The sequence below is a fragment of the Perognathus longimembris genome, chromosome 14, assembly GCF_023159225.1.
Source record: "Perognathus longimembris pacificus isolate PPM17 chromosome 14, ASM2315922v1, whole genome shotgun sequence".
In the NCBI taxonomy this organism is placed as follows: domain Eukaryota; kingdom Metazoa; phylum Chordata; class Mammalia; order Rodentia; family Heteromyidae; genus Perognathus; species Perognathus longimembris.
In genome coordinates this window covers 41519101-41533380 of record NC_063174.1, presented here as the reverse complement: position 1 = coordinate 41533380, position 14280 = coordinate 41519101, and the positions used below count along the sequence as shown (strand labels likewise).

The following is a 14280-nucleotide window of genomic DNA, read 5'->3' as shown; positions in this document are numbered from 1 at the left end:
AGATATAATTTTTACTTGACATATACTAAAAATTTTTTAGACTTTATAGCAAAGCACTTATATCAATAGTATATTAATACTATAGTGTGTGGATCTATTTTTTGAGATAGGTCAACATTAAGTGGCAACCCAAGCAGTTGGGCACAAGAGAATCATACAACTGTGTGTAAAATGTATTTTCTGGGGTTAGTGAAGCACCTAAATGCTAGGCTCATGTTATTAAATGAAGATATTTAGATGATCACTTCTGGAATGACACTAAGAAGAGAAATGTAGAGACTATCATGCTTTATAATTAGTAAGGCCTTTTGTACATCAAAAAGTTGTCTTGTGGTTTTTATTGATTTCTTTTAATTAACATGGTAAAATGAAGTAAAAAATGGGTAAGCATTTTATAGCATCACTATGAAATACAGGAGGAATCTACTCAATATGTACGATTTTATGGAAAACTCACATTAAGCAGCTCCAAAATGTGATTTAGACAACCCTTTTAAGTGGTTTATATTGTGGCACTCAGAAAAACTTGAGGAAAATTTAAGTAGAATCTCATAAAAAAGGGTCTTCAAAATTCTGAATTACATATCTACTTCCCTCTACACAAAAACTTAAATTTATTATTCAAGAAAAATATGCCTTTAAATTTTTAAGACTTAATATTTATTATGACTATCATCTTCAAATACTTATAAGACAGGTTCAACTTTGGACTGCAGTTAAGTTTTTACAGAAATGTTTGCTTCAACATTAATTTCTGATTAATATTACAAAATCAATGTTGAAAGTGACAGTATTTTGTTACTAAATTTATTAAGTATTTTGTTTACTCTAAAAACATTAAATAGTATTGAAAGGAATACTTTTATAATACTTTTCTTTTTGCTGTTGTAAGATATTACTAATTAAACCAAAAGCTAGTGAAGTAGATTGGAGGATGCAAGGAAGGCCAAAAATCTTGCTTTAAGCAGAAGTTTTGGAAAATTCTTCTTATAGTGGAAAGCTCTATGACCATTACCATCAGGTATCACATATAAAAACAGGAAAAAGGAAATACCCACCTAGCTTTGCCTCAGATGTGTCCATCTCCCATTTGCTTTTCGGAATGTAACCCTAAATTGTACACAGAGAGAAGCTCGAAGGGTTAGAAAGAGACACATACATGCATACACTTTTGAATTGGAAAAGCATTAAAACTGGGAATGGATTCAGTTTCCACTGACTAATTATAAATATATATCCTTAGGGAAAACACAATCTCATTATCTTTGGAGAAATTAAATGATCAAATTCGCCAGACTTCACTGCAGATTTCAGAACAGTGACTTCAAGAGAGTGTCATGAAGGTGCTTTGAAGCAGCTACAGTTCAGGACTCACAACTGTGGTCTGGACAGCAGCTGTATAGTTATTAGGATAAAGCATGTATAGACAGTTACTGTGCCAATATTAATATCCTTTGGAGATCAGATAATTTATAATACTAGCTATGTTATTTCCTAAATACAACTGCTATTTAAGTGATTACAGCCATGAAGTAAAAAATGTTCTTCAAGACAGTTACTTGATATACCAGTGTCATTGTAAGTTCTTGAAAGAAGGGAAAAGGACTAGTATTATTGAAGCCAACTACCCAATTATGAAGTCAAACTTTCAAATGACTCAATCCATGTACCAGTTAGATCTTACAAAGACTAATTTTATTGAATCAATTTCAGAGCTTTTCTCTTTGGTCAGTTGTGAACTAGATTTTTATTTCTAATAGCTTTTAGAACTGTTTTTTGTTATGTGAAAACCCAGAAATCACCACAGGCAACTTACATCTTCAGATTTCATAAGATAACTAAGTGGTTTATTTCAACATTTTCCAATTACCCAGTGTGCACAATGAACTATATCCTTTCTCTTTATTCACCTAGCAAGTATATACTTTTTCCACATGATTTATCATGAGTCCTCTTTTCCTTCACTAGGACTTTGTTTTTTCTTTTGGTCCCTAGTATACAGAAACTTTAATATTAGGACTTAGTAAACAGGATAAATTCATCCAAAGTGTCACCATTTTCTTTTATGTTTCATTTCTACTGTCGAAAATGTGTAAGTTTATAGAACAGGCTGACATGCAGCTAGATTAGAAAACACGTTGAAGATAGCATGACAATAGCTTCTACGAAAAAGTTTTATCATTATTCCAGGAAACCTCATTTTATACATTTCTAGTCTTTAAAGCCAGAACTAGTAATTCCATTTCAACATAGTATTTCAGGTTGTAAATTATATCATCCTTTTGAGACATACTTTTAGAAGGAACCAAGACAAAGCTATGGTAGTGGTGAAAGTTAAGGACTGAGGAAACTTTTATGTAAGTGATAGCTCAACACTCATCTGAAAACCTTAAGCATCACTGGAATAATATAAAGTCTGAAATATACTAAGTTCACTACTAGATTCAATGAAGCAATAAATAAAAAAGACAAACTCTCACACCAGTGATTCCCCCCAAAAAGATTCTCTTAAGAAAAGTTTAGATTTTATCCAGTTGTATTCATGGTTACACATTAGAAAATGCAAAGTTTACTGACAATTCTGTTAAAACAGTCTGAATGATATGAGACTTGCTCTTAACCCTTTGGTTAATATTCTCCAAGAATCTTTTACTCTTGGGATAGACTCCAATAGTAGAAGATTTGGATTCTGCTCTTTGCCTGGGTTAAGAGAAGTTTTAGAATATAAAGTCAAACAAGTATATTAGTTTCCCCTTGCTGAAAACATTTTGTTCTTCCTTAAAACTAAGCCATCTTTCCACTGTGAAAAATGGTAGGCTACTTAGAAATGAAAGATAGTCCAGCAGGGTAGAATTCTAAGGTTTACTTGCCAGGTCTGTAATGTGAAAATATAGTATAACAATGCCTTTCACTTTAAAAAATTAGTGTACATTCAATTAAAAGCTCCAAGTTCAACCTACACCTAAACAAATAAAACATTATAAACCACATCCTGAACTGAAATCTCCACAAAAGACAGCTTCAGAAAGTAAACAACACTACAGATTTTCATATGGTCAGTTTCTATCATACATGCTGCAAGTAGCTATAAAGGTCATGAGCTATATTCCAGGACAGTGTGGGCCTTCAAGTAAATTTGAGATTTGAGATTATGTATATCAAAACAACTTAATAAAGAAAAAGGCTTCGTGTTTAAAAAAAACCAAACATATGAGACTCAAATGCCATTAACTTGAAAGCTTATTTTTTAATCCACATTTAAAATGTAGGAATGTAGAGGTCGACACCATCTCTAAATAAACACAGTTTCTATCAAGAGTCCTCTATAGTACACATAAGTTTAATGGGACCACTTCTTGAAGACTCAGTATATTCTAGCGCGGGTAGGAAAATCAGGGTTCTGAATTTTTACATTTTCAAAGGAATATGAAAAGCAAATTTAGCAAGAATTGAAGTAGTAAATAAACCAAGTAATATTCCGGATTTTAAAAAAGCAACACTGTTCCAAGGCATTGCTCATCTCTGTACCTCGTTAGCAAACACTGCAAAGTCAGGTTAACTCTATAGGTCGCATTTTTCTTGAATGACGGTAAGGCAAACAACTCTACAGGGATGTTAAAAGCATTTACAAGAGGTACACAACTCACATCATGTAAGTTTCTAATCAGCCTAAATAAAATGCATTGCCTACACAGTCAAATCGTTTTTTCCCATCACTTAACAGGATAAAAAAACAGAACAAATCCAGCAGCCAATGGTAACCCATCCATTTGCTCATTGACAGAAACTCAATTCTGAGATCATGTAGTAGAGAGACAACTGTGCATGTGCTGGGTAGGCTGTACCACTATCTGCTGGAATGTAAGAATGCCTTTTCAAATGTAATTAATTTTCTTGAAAAGTATATTCTTCTAAAACTACCACAGATAGATGAGTGAATACAAAGGTAAGTTTCTTAGTACTCTGTTAAAAAAAATTTTTTTTAACAACACAGGCTTCCTTTGGTCCAGGAAAAACAAAAGTAGCTAAAAGTTTAAGATGATTGTGGGAATTTTTACTATTAAAAAGTGTGTATCAGCAGTAGTAAAACCACCACGGGTCTAAATATAAAGCCTCCTAAAGAATTCTAATAAAGAGACACTTTGCTCAAAGTGGTTGGTCTGTCTCCTACCAGTTCGTTTTCCTCTTCTTCTGCATCTTTCTTTTCTTCCTTCTGTTCTTCAATATTTGCATCAAAATCTTCCATCTCTACCTACAACCGGGCAAGAATCATTGAAAAATAACGGAGTTAACTTTTTAGGAACAAAGCAACATACATGCAACACACACACACACACACACACACACACACACACACACACACACACTTTTTTTTCTGGTCTGGGACTTGAATTCAGGGCCTGGGTGCTGTCCCTGAGCTTCTTTATGCTCAAGGTTAGCACTCTACCATTTGAGCCACAGTGCCACTTCTGGCTTTTCTGAGAAGTTTATTGGAGGTAAGAGATTCATGAACTTTATTGCCCTGGCTGACTTTAAACCACAATCCTCAGACCTCAGCCTCCGGAGTTGCTAGGATTACAGGCCTGAGCCAGTCATATAATGACCCAGTCATTATATAGTACTTAAGAATCCAAATTTTGAAGTAAAACTGGTAAGATATTCCTGATTTTCATTTTCCTGGGATATTCATCTTTATAATTCCTAAAATGGTAAGTGCAATGCTTTAATTGGCTAAAACAGTTTTAAATGTACATGGATTACACTACGATTTCATTTTAAAACCCCTTAACAAGAATTTTGACAATCAAATAAAACACACAAGTAGCTCAAATTTCAAAATATAAGAAAAAGCATAATTTTTAGAAGTAGGATAAAACCGACATATACCTGCAATCCAGCACTCAGGAGGCGGAGGCAGGAAGACTGTATTTTTAAGACTCTGACTCAAAGAAGTGAGATTAGAATACATGGATCTGAGAAGTAGCTATAAGTTAAAAATGACAAGATTTTTAACTGATGAGTGGTAGAGGGACAGGATTGAATCATGATAGGAAGGACAGTCAAGAGTTAGAGACAACTTATTTGACCAATGGTTCCACCAACTGTTGAAATCAACTATTGACTGGTAGTTCCAATTGAAAAATTAGAGTACTACAAGAGGAACAGGTTTAGATGAAATATATTTTGGGTAGTTTGACTTTGGGATGTACTAAAATACTAAATTTTGTATTCTAGAGAATTTAGAAAACCTAGAGGGAAAGAATTATAAAGTCACACAGTCCCTCCACTCAAAACTGTTTGTAAGTATATATGAAAACAGCATAAAGAACCTCAATGAAAGCTGTTGAAAAATGAGGAGCGAAGAAAGTGATGTGCTTTGCAACCACAAAAATAGGGCAATGAGGGGCTGGGGATATGGCCTAGTGGCAAGAGCGCTTGCCTCATATACTTGAAGCCCCGGGTTCGATTCCCCAGCACCACATATACAGAAAATGGCCAGAAGTGGCGCTGTGACTCAAGTGGCAGAGCGCTAGCCTTGAGCAAAAAGAAGCCAGGGACAGTGCTCAGGCCCTGAGTCCAAGGCCCAGGACTGGCCAAAAAAAAAAAAAAAAAATAGGGCAAAGAAATCTATTGAAACTGTTTTAGAAAGTGTGGAAAAGGGGAATGAAGAGTAATAAGGGGGGATGCGATTGTTTGGAATACACTGTAAACATATGAAATTCTGTATAATTTGAGTAAGATAATAAAAAATAAAAAATATTGCTACTGTTAATACAGTGATTATAATTCACTTGTATTTATTTGCAAAATATAAACAGAGCTGATGGTTTAGGAAGCAGAAGAAGCCAGCAAAAGGAGACTAACCCTCAGTATTCTATCTGATAACAATAAAATCAAACTAGCACTCAACAGAAACTACAGAAAATATTCAAACACATAAAAAACCGAATAACACACTGCTAAATGACAGCTGGGTCACTAAAGAAAAAAAGGAAAATCAAAAAGTTCCTGCAAACCAATGAAAATTACAGCATATCCTAACAGAACCTCTGTTAGGCAGAAACTTTCTGAGTAGAGTTCCAGGGATTCAGCAAATTGAACAGAGACTTGACAAATGAGATTACATCAAACCAAAGTTTCTGCAAAGCAAAGGATATAGTTACTAAGCCAAAAAAAAAAAAAGATATAGTTATTACAGATATATACTAAGCCAAAAAGACTGGGAGAAGACCTTTACCAGCTACACATCTGGGCCTAATATCCAGAATATACAAGAAGCTCAAGAAACTAATCCCACCTGCTAAAACAAATGTCAATAACCCAACTAATAAGTGGGTAAAGGAGCTAAATAGAGACTTCTCAGAAGACAGAAGGAGATGTTCAACATTCCTGGCCACAAGAAAATGCAAAACAGAACAAAACTGAGATGCCATCTCACCCCAGTAAGATTGACCATCATTGAGAACATAAGTAATAACAAATGCTGACAAAGATGCAGAGGACAAGGAGCCTTATTACTCTGTTGGTGGGAATGTGAACTAGTACAACTGCTTTGGAAGGCGGTTTGGCGATTCCTCCAAAAACTAAACATAGAACTACCCTATTATCCAGCAATACCATTCTTGGGTATCCATCCAGAATATTACAAGTCAGGATACAGTAAAGATATTTGCACATCTGTGTTCACTGCTGCATTATTCACAATAGCCAAGTAACAGAAATACCAAAGATGGCCTATAATAGATGAACGGATTAAGAAAAATGTGCAACATATAAACAACGGAATTTTACCCATCAATCAGAAAGAATATGTCATTTGCAGGGAAATGGACAGACCTAGAGAAATTACTTTAAGAAATTCAGGCTCAGAGAGATAAACGGCATATGTTTTCTCTTGTATGTGGAAGCTAGATCTAAAATACAAACATACATGGTAACATATACAGGGTTTTATGCATATACATACAACCAATTGACTAAAGGATGGTATACTTAGGGGAGGAGCCCAATAGTGCAACTCCTCTGAACAACAAATGAACACCAGGACGTGAAAATATAGTTTAGGGGAAGGATAATGGAGGGGCACACAATTGGTGGGAGGAAGGATAAGCAAATGCAATCACTATATTCAATAGACATTATGTAAAAATCGAACTATGTAACAACTTGAGGGCAGGGATGGGAGGGGAAAATGGGAGAAAACTATATATAAGATAATTCAAGAACTTTATAATTCGGGGCATTATTTTACTTAATATTTTTTCAATGTTAAATTTCCTGCTTTTCTAAGAGAATGTGTTTATTCTTAGGAGATAGTTCTAAACATATATAGAGGTTTTCTTTACTGTTCATATGATTTTTTTTTTGTCTTTTCTTTTTTTTGTACTGGGGATCGAACCCAGGACATTGCACTTGCTAGGCAAGCGCTTTGCCACTGAGCTACATCCCAGCCCATGTTCATATGATTTCTGTAGATTTAAACTTTTTAAAAGTAAAAGCAGGAGCAAAGTGTTATTTAAACTGCTTTTGAGCCAAAGGTGCACACCCACTCACCTCTTCAATAGCAGCATCTTGTAGCAAAGAACGAATATCTAAACGCATCATGTGACGAGGTGCAGTTTCCCAGTGATCAGCCATCTGTTGTGAAATTTAAGAAGTCAAGTTATCCCTGGAAAGTACTCAAATAAAGATCAAGTAGGCATCCGAGATATGTATAATAGGTCAGTTCTTACATACAAAGGAAAAGAAATATTTAATATTTACTACAGTAGGTAGAAAAAACATTCTGAAACCAAAGGGGATAAACAAGAGCTTTCTCTATGGAAATACAACAATGTATATATAATAGATGGAAATACAACAATATATATAATAAAAGGGGAAAAAAGGAGGAGGCTTGAAGCACTTGCCTAGAAAGTAAGAGGCCCCAGTTTAAACCTATATGCATCCATCCCTCCACTCCTAAAAAAGAATTTGCAGGTAACAGTGCTGAGACTGAAAACATTTTAAGTTTAGGGTACTCTATCATTCTATTTCTGAAAATCACCTTATTAATTTCTTTAAGCTTTCTTCCATGAATATTCCTTTTGCCACAAGTCTGGTTATCAGCACTCATTTCAGCCAAATATACCTAAGCAACAATTAGTAATGATTAGACAAAGAAATAGAAAACTTATATGCTAACACAAGGCTTTTAAATGTTCTTTTAAGGCTGTACCTCAAATCCCTTGGTTTTTGCTGCACTCCAAAACTGGTCAAAATGTCTAACTCTGTCATTGATAGCATCCAGAATGATGAAGGGGAAAAAGCCATCATCCAGAGTCTTTTTGAAAGTTTTGAACATGCTGGTGCGGTAAGTCTCTTCCATTTCTGCTTCATATTCATATTCCATTACCTAAGATGAGCCCCATAAAGAGATCTAGGATTAGCAAATGTAAAGAATCATTCTTAATCTTTCGCCTGGTTAGTATCTGCATTGGTATGATCTTGCAGTCTTTCCTTCAGACCTAAGTACCAAAGCTTATGTTCAGAAAGCAGAGAAGTCTTCCCAAAAGCTTCACCTTTTTCTGAATATGTTATCCTTTGAATACTATTAGTGAATCACATTCAGAAATATCCCATACCTTCTTTTTTACTTTCTTTCCAGAATCTGGATCTTTTTCTTCTTTTTCTACTTCAGTGATAAAGTAATCATCTAGGCTTAAAACTCTGGGTGCAGGTCCTCCAAACTCTACCTCCTTATCCTAAGAATGGTCAAAACAAATTAATGAATATTCACAAAGTTCCTTCTTGTGGCTAAATAACATGACGGTGATTTCAAGACAAGTAGAAGTAACAATATTTGTTTAAACTGATCGAAAGTTTATATGGGACAACATCTACTGTGGATCCATGGGCCATTAAATAGGTCAAGTGCGAGACATCTACATCAATAACACACTGCTCACTAATACAAGTAACTGATTTATTGGCTTTCCCTTACTCACCCGAATAAGTTTTGCAACATGTGTTTTTCCACTGCCAGGCAATCCTCTCATAATAACAACAATCTGAAATACAATGGGAGAAAAATCACTCAGAGATCTTTTTTCAATGAGATCTTATTAACAAGGACTTATCATTCATGATAGTGCATGAAACAAACCTTAATACATTTGAATGAATAGACATAATGCAAAATGTTATCTGACTACAATAATAGAAATTAGTGGAAATTAATCAATAGGTTAAAGAAGAAATCAAAACAGAAATTGGATTCTAGCACTGGTGGCCCATGCCTGTAATTTTAGCTATTTGGGAGACTGAGATTAAAGACAGATCAAATTATTACATTCAGAAATGAAAGATGGGCATTACTACAGATTTTACAGAATTATCATTTCACTAGAAATGAATACTGTGGGCAATTATATACCAACAAATAAGATAACTTGGATGAAATGGACAATTTCTAGAAGTCAGAGACAACTAAAACTGACTCAAAAAGAAATAGACAGGGCTGGGATATAGATTAGTGGCAAAGCACTTGCCTAGCAAGGGCAACATCTCTAGGTTCAATCCCCAGTACCAAAAAAAGACAAAGAAAAGAAATGGACAATGCCAACAGATTTAGACAAGCAGAAACTAAAGTAGTAATTTTTTAAAAAGGTACCCTCAGAAAAAGAATCAGGCCCAGACAGCTTTATCACTGAATTCTATCAAATATTTAAAGAATTAATTCCAATCCTGGGGTTTGAATTCAGGGTCTGGGTACTGTTTCTGAGCTTTTTTGCTCAAGGCATGCACTCTACCAAAATCCAACATCCTTCATATACAAAAACACTGAGCGAGGAACAGAAGAAGCCTTCCTTAACCTGGTAAAATACATCATTGAAAGATCCACAGCTTGTGGGCTGGGGATATGGCCTAGTGGCAAGAGAGCTTGCCTTGTATACATGAGGCCCTGGGTTCAATTCCCCAGCACCACATATACAGAAAACGGCCAGAAGTGGCACTGTGGCTCAAGTGGCAGAGTGCTGCCTTGAGCAAAAGGAAGCCAGAGGGCTGGGAATATGGCCTAGTGGCAAGAGTGCTTGCCTCCTACACCTGAAGCTCTCGGTTCGATTCCCCAGCACCACATATATGGAAAACGGCCAGAAGGGGCGCTGTGGCTCAGGTGGCAGAGTGCTAGCCTTGAGCGGGAAGAAGCCAAGCCAGGGACAGTGCTCAGGCCCTGAGTCCAAGGCCCAGGACTGGCAAAAAAAAAAAGGAAGCCAGGGACAGTGCTCAGGCCCTGAGTTCAGGGCCCAGGACTGCCCCCCACCCCAAAGAAGGAAAGATCCACAGCTAACATCAACCTTAGTGGTAAAAGAATGGGTGTTTTCTGAGATCAGAAACAAGGTGAGGGGACTCCTCTTTAGTCCTGTCCAGTCTCCAGATGGAGAGTTTTGCCACTTTCTTTCACCTTCAAATAAACTTCTCCTATTCAACAAGAAGAAAGGAAGGAAGGAAAGAAGGGAGGAAGGAAGAGAGGAAGGAAGAGGGGAAGGAAGAGGGGAAGGAAGAGGGGAAGGAAGAGGGAAGGAAGGGAAAGGAAGGGAAGGGAAAGGAAGGACCAAGGTGAGGCTGTCCAACCTTGCCACATGTACTCCATATTGTACTACAGGTTTAAGAAAAACAAACATTAGCCATCTAGCTTAGACAGGAATAACTAAAACTGTATTTGCAGATGGTATGGTATAATTTTATAAACAGAAAATCCTAAGAAGGCACTGAAAAGCTTGTAAGTTAAAGCTCAGTAATATTACATAATATAAGACAAATAAGTGAAAATGAATTGTATTTCTATCATTAATAAGTAACATTAAGCTGTACATGCTGATGGCTCACTCCTGTAATCCTAGCTACTCAGGAGGCTGATATCTGAGGATCAGAGTTCGAAATCAGCCTGGGAAGGAAAGTCCATTAAATGCTTATTTCCAATTAACCATATAAAGCCAAGAGTGAAGCTGTGGCTCATGTGGTAGAGTGCTAGGCTTGAGCACAAAAGTTCAGGGACGGTGCCCAGTCCCAGAGTCCATGCAGCCACAACAGGCACATAAAAACATCATCAACAACAAAAACAACAACCAAGTAACATTACATATGAATGATTCAGCTATAAGTTGTCTACAGGTGACATTCTATTCAAAGATACTGACTGGACTGTAAAGAGGTGCTTAAAGACTATAAAGTAGTACTGCATTACCTACTGCGGATTCATTTCAGGGAGCCCTAGCAGATGCCTGAAACCTTATGTAACAAACTCTTCATATAAGTACTTCAACACCATGACAGTCAATCTGATAACCAAGAAAGCTACTAAGTGACCAATAGGTGGGGAGTATGTAGACTGTGGATATGCTGAACAAAGGGAAGATTTCCTTCCTGAATCATCTATCTCCTGAATAGTAAGATTTCCTCTTGCTACTCAGAAAAGCACAATTTAAAGTTATAAATTGTTTATTTCTGGAATTTTCCATTTCAGGGTCACTTTTGATTTTGGTTAAGGAGAACTGAAGAAAGTGAGACCACAGATAAGGGGGCGGGTTACTACTAACAATCACTACAGGGAAGATGGAGTAGTTGCAGTTACACATTAATAGTAAGCAAAAAAATTAAAAAGGACTAAAATAAACTATTAATTCTACATATACACAATCAAATATCTGGCTTAAGTCTCCAGTGTTAGTTTATTCAAATGTAAGTCTTAACTTCTGCAATATAAGGTAATATATACATTTGGAACTCACTAGTAAATAAATGTAATGTCTCTTTACTGTCCCTTTTTGTTCAACACACCAAAAAATGAAATATGCTTTTCCTCCTTTCAAAATGCAATTAATTAAGCCTTCCTGAGCTGTTTTTAAAGTTTCCAATGTCTCTTTTGCCAAGAAACTAAGCTCTAACTTAACTTAAAGATGGTTTTATGTAGCTCGTGAGACTGTATGGTAATTTAGAGATGATAAGATGCCTTGAATCTGATTTGATTCCTATGTTGCAGACAAGTAAAGAAAATCTATTCAGCATATTAAAAAGATCTATCTTTGGATGTGCAAGAAAACGAATCAATTCTATAGGACTTACTCTTTCAGGTCTGCTCTCTCGGCCTGGTGGTTTCAAAATATCATCCACATTCTTTGATTCAGGCTTCTTCTCCACCCGTGGTGCTGGAGGTGGCTGGTGGCTTAGCGATGGGGCTGGCAGGGGCATTCGTTCCTCTGGGTAAGTTCTCCGTTCTCCTAGAATCCCAGCAGTTGAATAAACTCACTATTTACATGGCCATTATCTTACCCTGATCACAACTGGCTTTTAAGTTTAAAGAAAGTTTACAGTAATAATATAAATTTACTGAAATCAAGAAAGCAGAAGGATTTAGGTATTTATCAGGAAGAAAGGACATTGTGCTTGTGCAAAATACTGAATTCATCCTTATGTATATTTGATGTAGGAAAAGTTCATCAACAAAATAACTGGCAGGATACAGAAGAAGAAGAAAATTCTTTGCTGGACAATCTCAAGCATGACTGGTATTGAGTTCTATAATTCTGTTTTTCAGTTTAAGAACCAGATCATCAGGAATTTACAGGAATAAATTTGGAAAGTTTAGGAACGAATAGGTAGAAGTTTCTAGTTCAAGTGTAATTTATGGTAGTGGAAAGCTAAAAGCAGATCACATGTCCAACAATAAAGGTCTTATATTTTATTTATTCAATGAAATGTCACAGGATCACTAATACAAATGGAAAGACATGTCTGGTGTAATTCAAACAGAGCAAGCACAACAGAAACTATCTTTAGGGTTGGTTATGTAACTCAGCTGTTGCCTATTATATACAAGGCCCTGGGTTTAATCCTACCTAGAAAGGCAAAAACAAAAACAAAAATAAAAACTTTCCTGTATTTATACCTTGATTATAACTTTATAAATAGGTATGAGGAGAGAAAAAGAGGAAATATGAAAAAGTCAAACTATGTTCATGGCCTTAAGAGGTAGAGCACTTGCCTCAAATGTGAGGCCCTGAGTTCAAATGCCATAAAAAAAAAATACACAAAATTGCAATAGTAGTACTGTGGTGAGATTAGAAATTATTTTGTTACAATTTTTCTTTAACAATTAAAGTATCTTTTATGAAATCACCACACATACACACACACACACTTTTTTTTTTTGGTAGTACTGGAGTTTGAACTTTGGTCCTCAAGCTTGCTAGGCAGGTGCTCTGATTATTGAGCCAGCCCTATTTTCCTTCTGGTAGTTTTGTATGTTTCTGCCACTACTGGGATTTGAACTCAGGGCCTGAGTGTTCTGAGCATGAGTCTCAAACTTTCCTGCCTGGGCTGGCTTCAAACTGCTTTTCTCAGATCTCAGCCTCCTGAGTAGCTAGGATAACAGGCTTCAGCTACCAGTAGCCAGCCGGCCCTACTGATAGTTTCTGAGATAAAGGTCTCACTTCCTGCCCAAGTATGTGCCTAGGCAAAACTCATCTATGTTAGGTAACCTATCCTGGTAGCTAAGATAACAGGTACTTGCCATTGTGACAGATCTTCATGGAAAAGGCATCTCAAGACCTTTTCTGCCCACACTGGCCTTAAACCTTGATCCCAATGACATCAACTTCCCAAGTAGCAAGAATAACAAGGGAGAGTGAGCAAAAACAGTCCTAATTACACCATTTTTTATAATGCTGAGAAAAATCAAGCCTATTTTACTGATTGCTTAAATCCATAGTTATACAGAAAGCATTTCCCATTGTTGATATTCTCAACATTCATAGTTAATAAGGCACTATTCTACCTCCAAACATAGATGGGCCTTCGTAGGGTGGTCGTTCAGACTTCCGGTCATAAGATGGCCTGTCAAATCCCCCTCTTCTAGATGAAGAATGGTCTTTTTTATCTCGATATGATTGAGTCCTAGAAGATATAAAAGGAAATGCTTTACCGACAACACCATGATCTGCCCAATCCACTCCACAGTCAATATTTATATTTTGATTCCGTTTTGTACTTTAGCTCTCCCTTTCATGAACGTATCTAAAAAACTCATCAACTGCAAAAATAAATATTTTCTCTATAATGTCTTCCCTTTATGAATATGTTCCATTTCCCACTTAATTTTTTGGAATACAAAGTAAAAATGACACAAACGTGTCCTTTCCTAGAATCTTACAGAATTTATCTTTTTTCTTTAATTACATATGTACATGAGAATATATCATTTACTAAATTTCCTGTTGATAAACTGACTTTTGCTGAAAC

The 14280-nt window shown here is 36.0% G+C and overlaps 1 protein-coding gene across 5 annotated transcripts in view; it reads right to left on the bottom strand.

The window, feature by feature from the left end:
* Window positions 1–14280, bottom strand: part of Ylpm1 (YLP motif containing 1) — a 73264-nt gene that overhangs the window by 10341 nt on the left and 48643 nt on the right. For 3 of the 5 annotated variants that reach the window (XM_048362327.1, XM_048362328.1, XM_048362330.1), the window contains 9 exons: window positions 13817–13935; window positions 12106–12260; window positions 8988–9050; window positions 8625–8744; window positions 8219–8395; window positions 8048–8131; window positions 7555–7638; window positions 4172–4252; window positions 1059–1110 (listed from right to left, as the gene is read on the bottom strand). In XM_048362327.1, the coding sequence (XP_048218284.1) occupies window positions 1059–1110; window positions 4172–4252; window positions 7555–7638; window positions 8048–8131; window positions 8219–8395; window positions 8625–8744; window positions 8988–9050; window positions 12106–12260; window positions 13817–13935 (935 nt within the window). Of the gene's footprint in view, window positions 1–1058; window positions 1111–4171; window positions 4253–7238; window positions 7348–7456; window positions 7639–8047; window positions 8132–8218; window positions 8396–8624; window positions 8745–8987; window positions 9051–12105; window positions 12261–13816; window positions 13936–14280 lie in introns of those variants that run through there. The other 2 variants (XM_048362329.1, XR_007213197.1) reach the window with 2 other exon arrangements.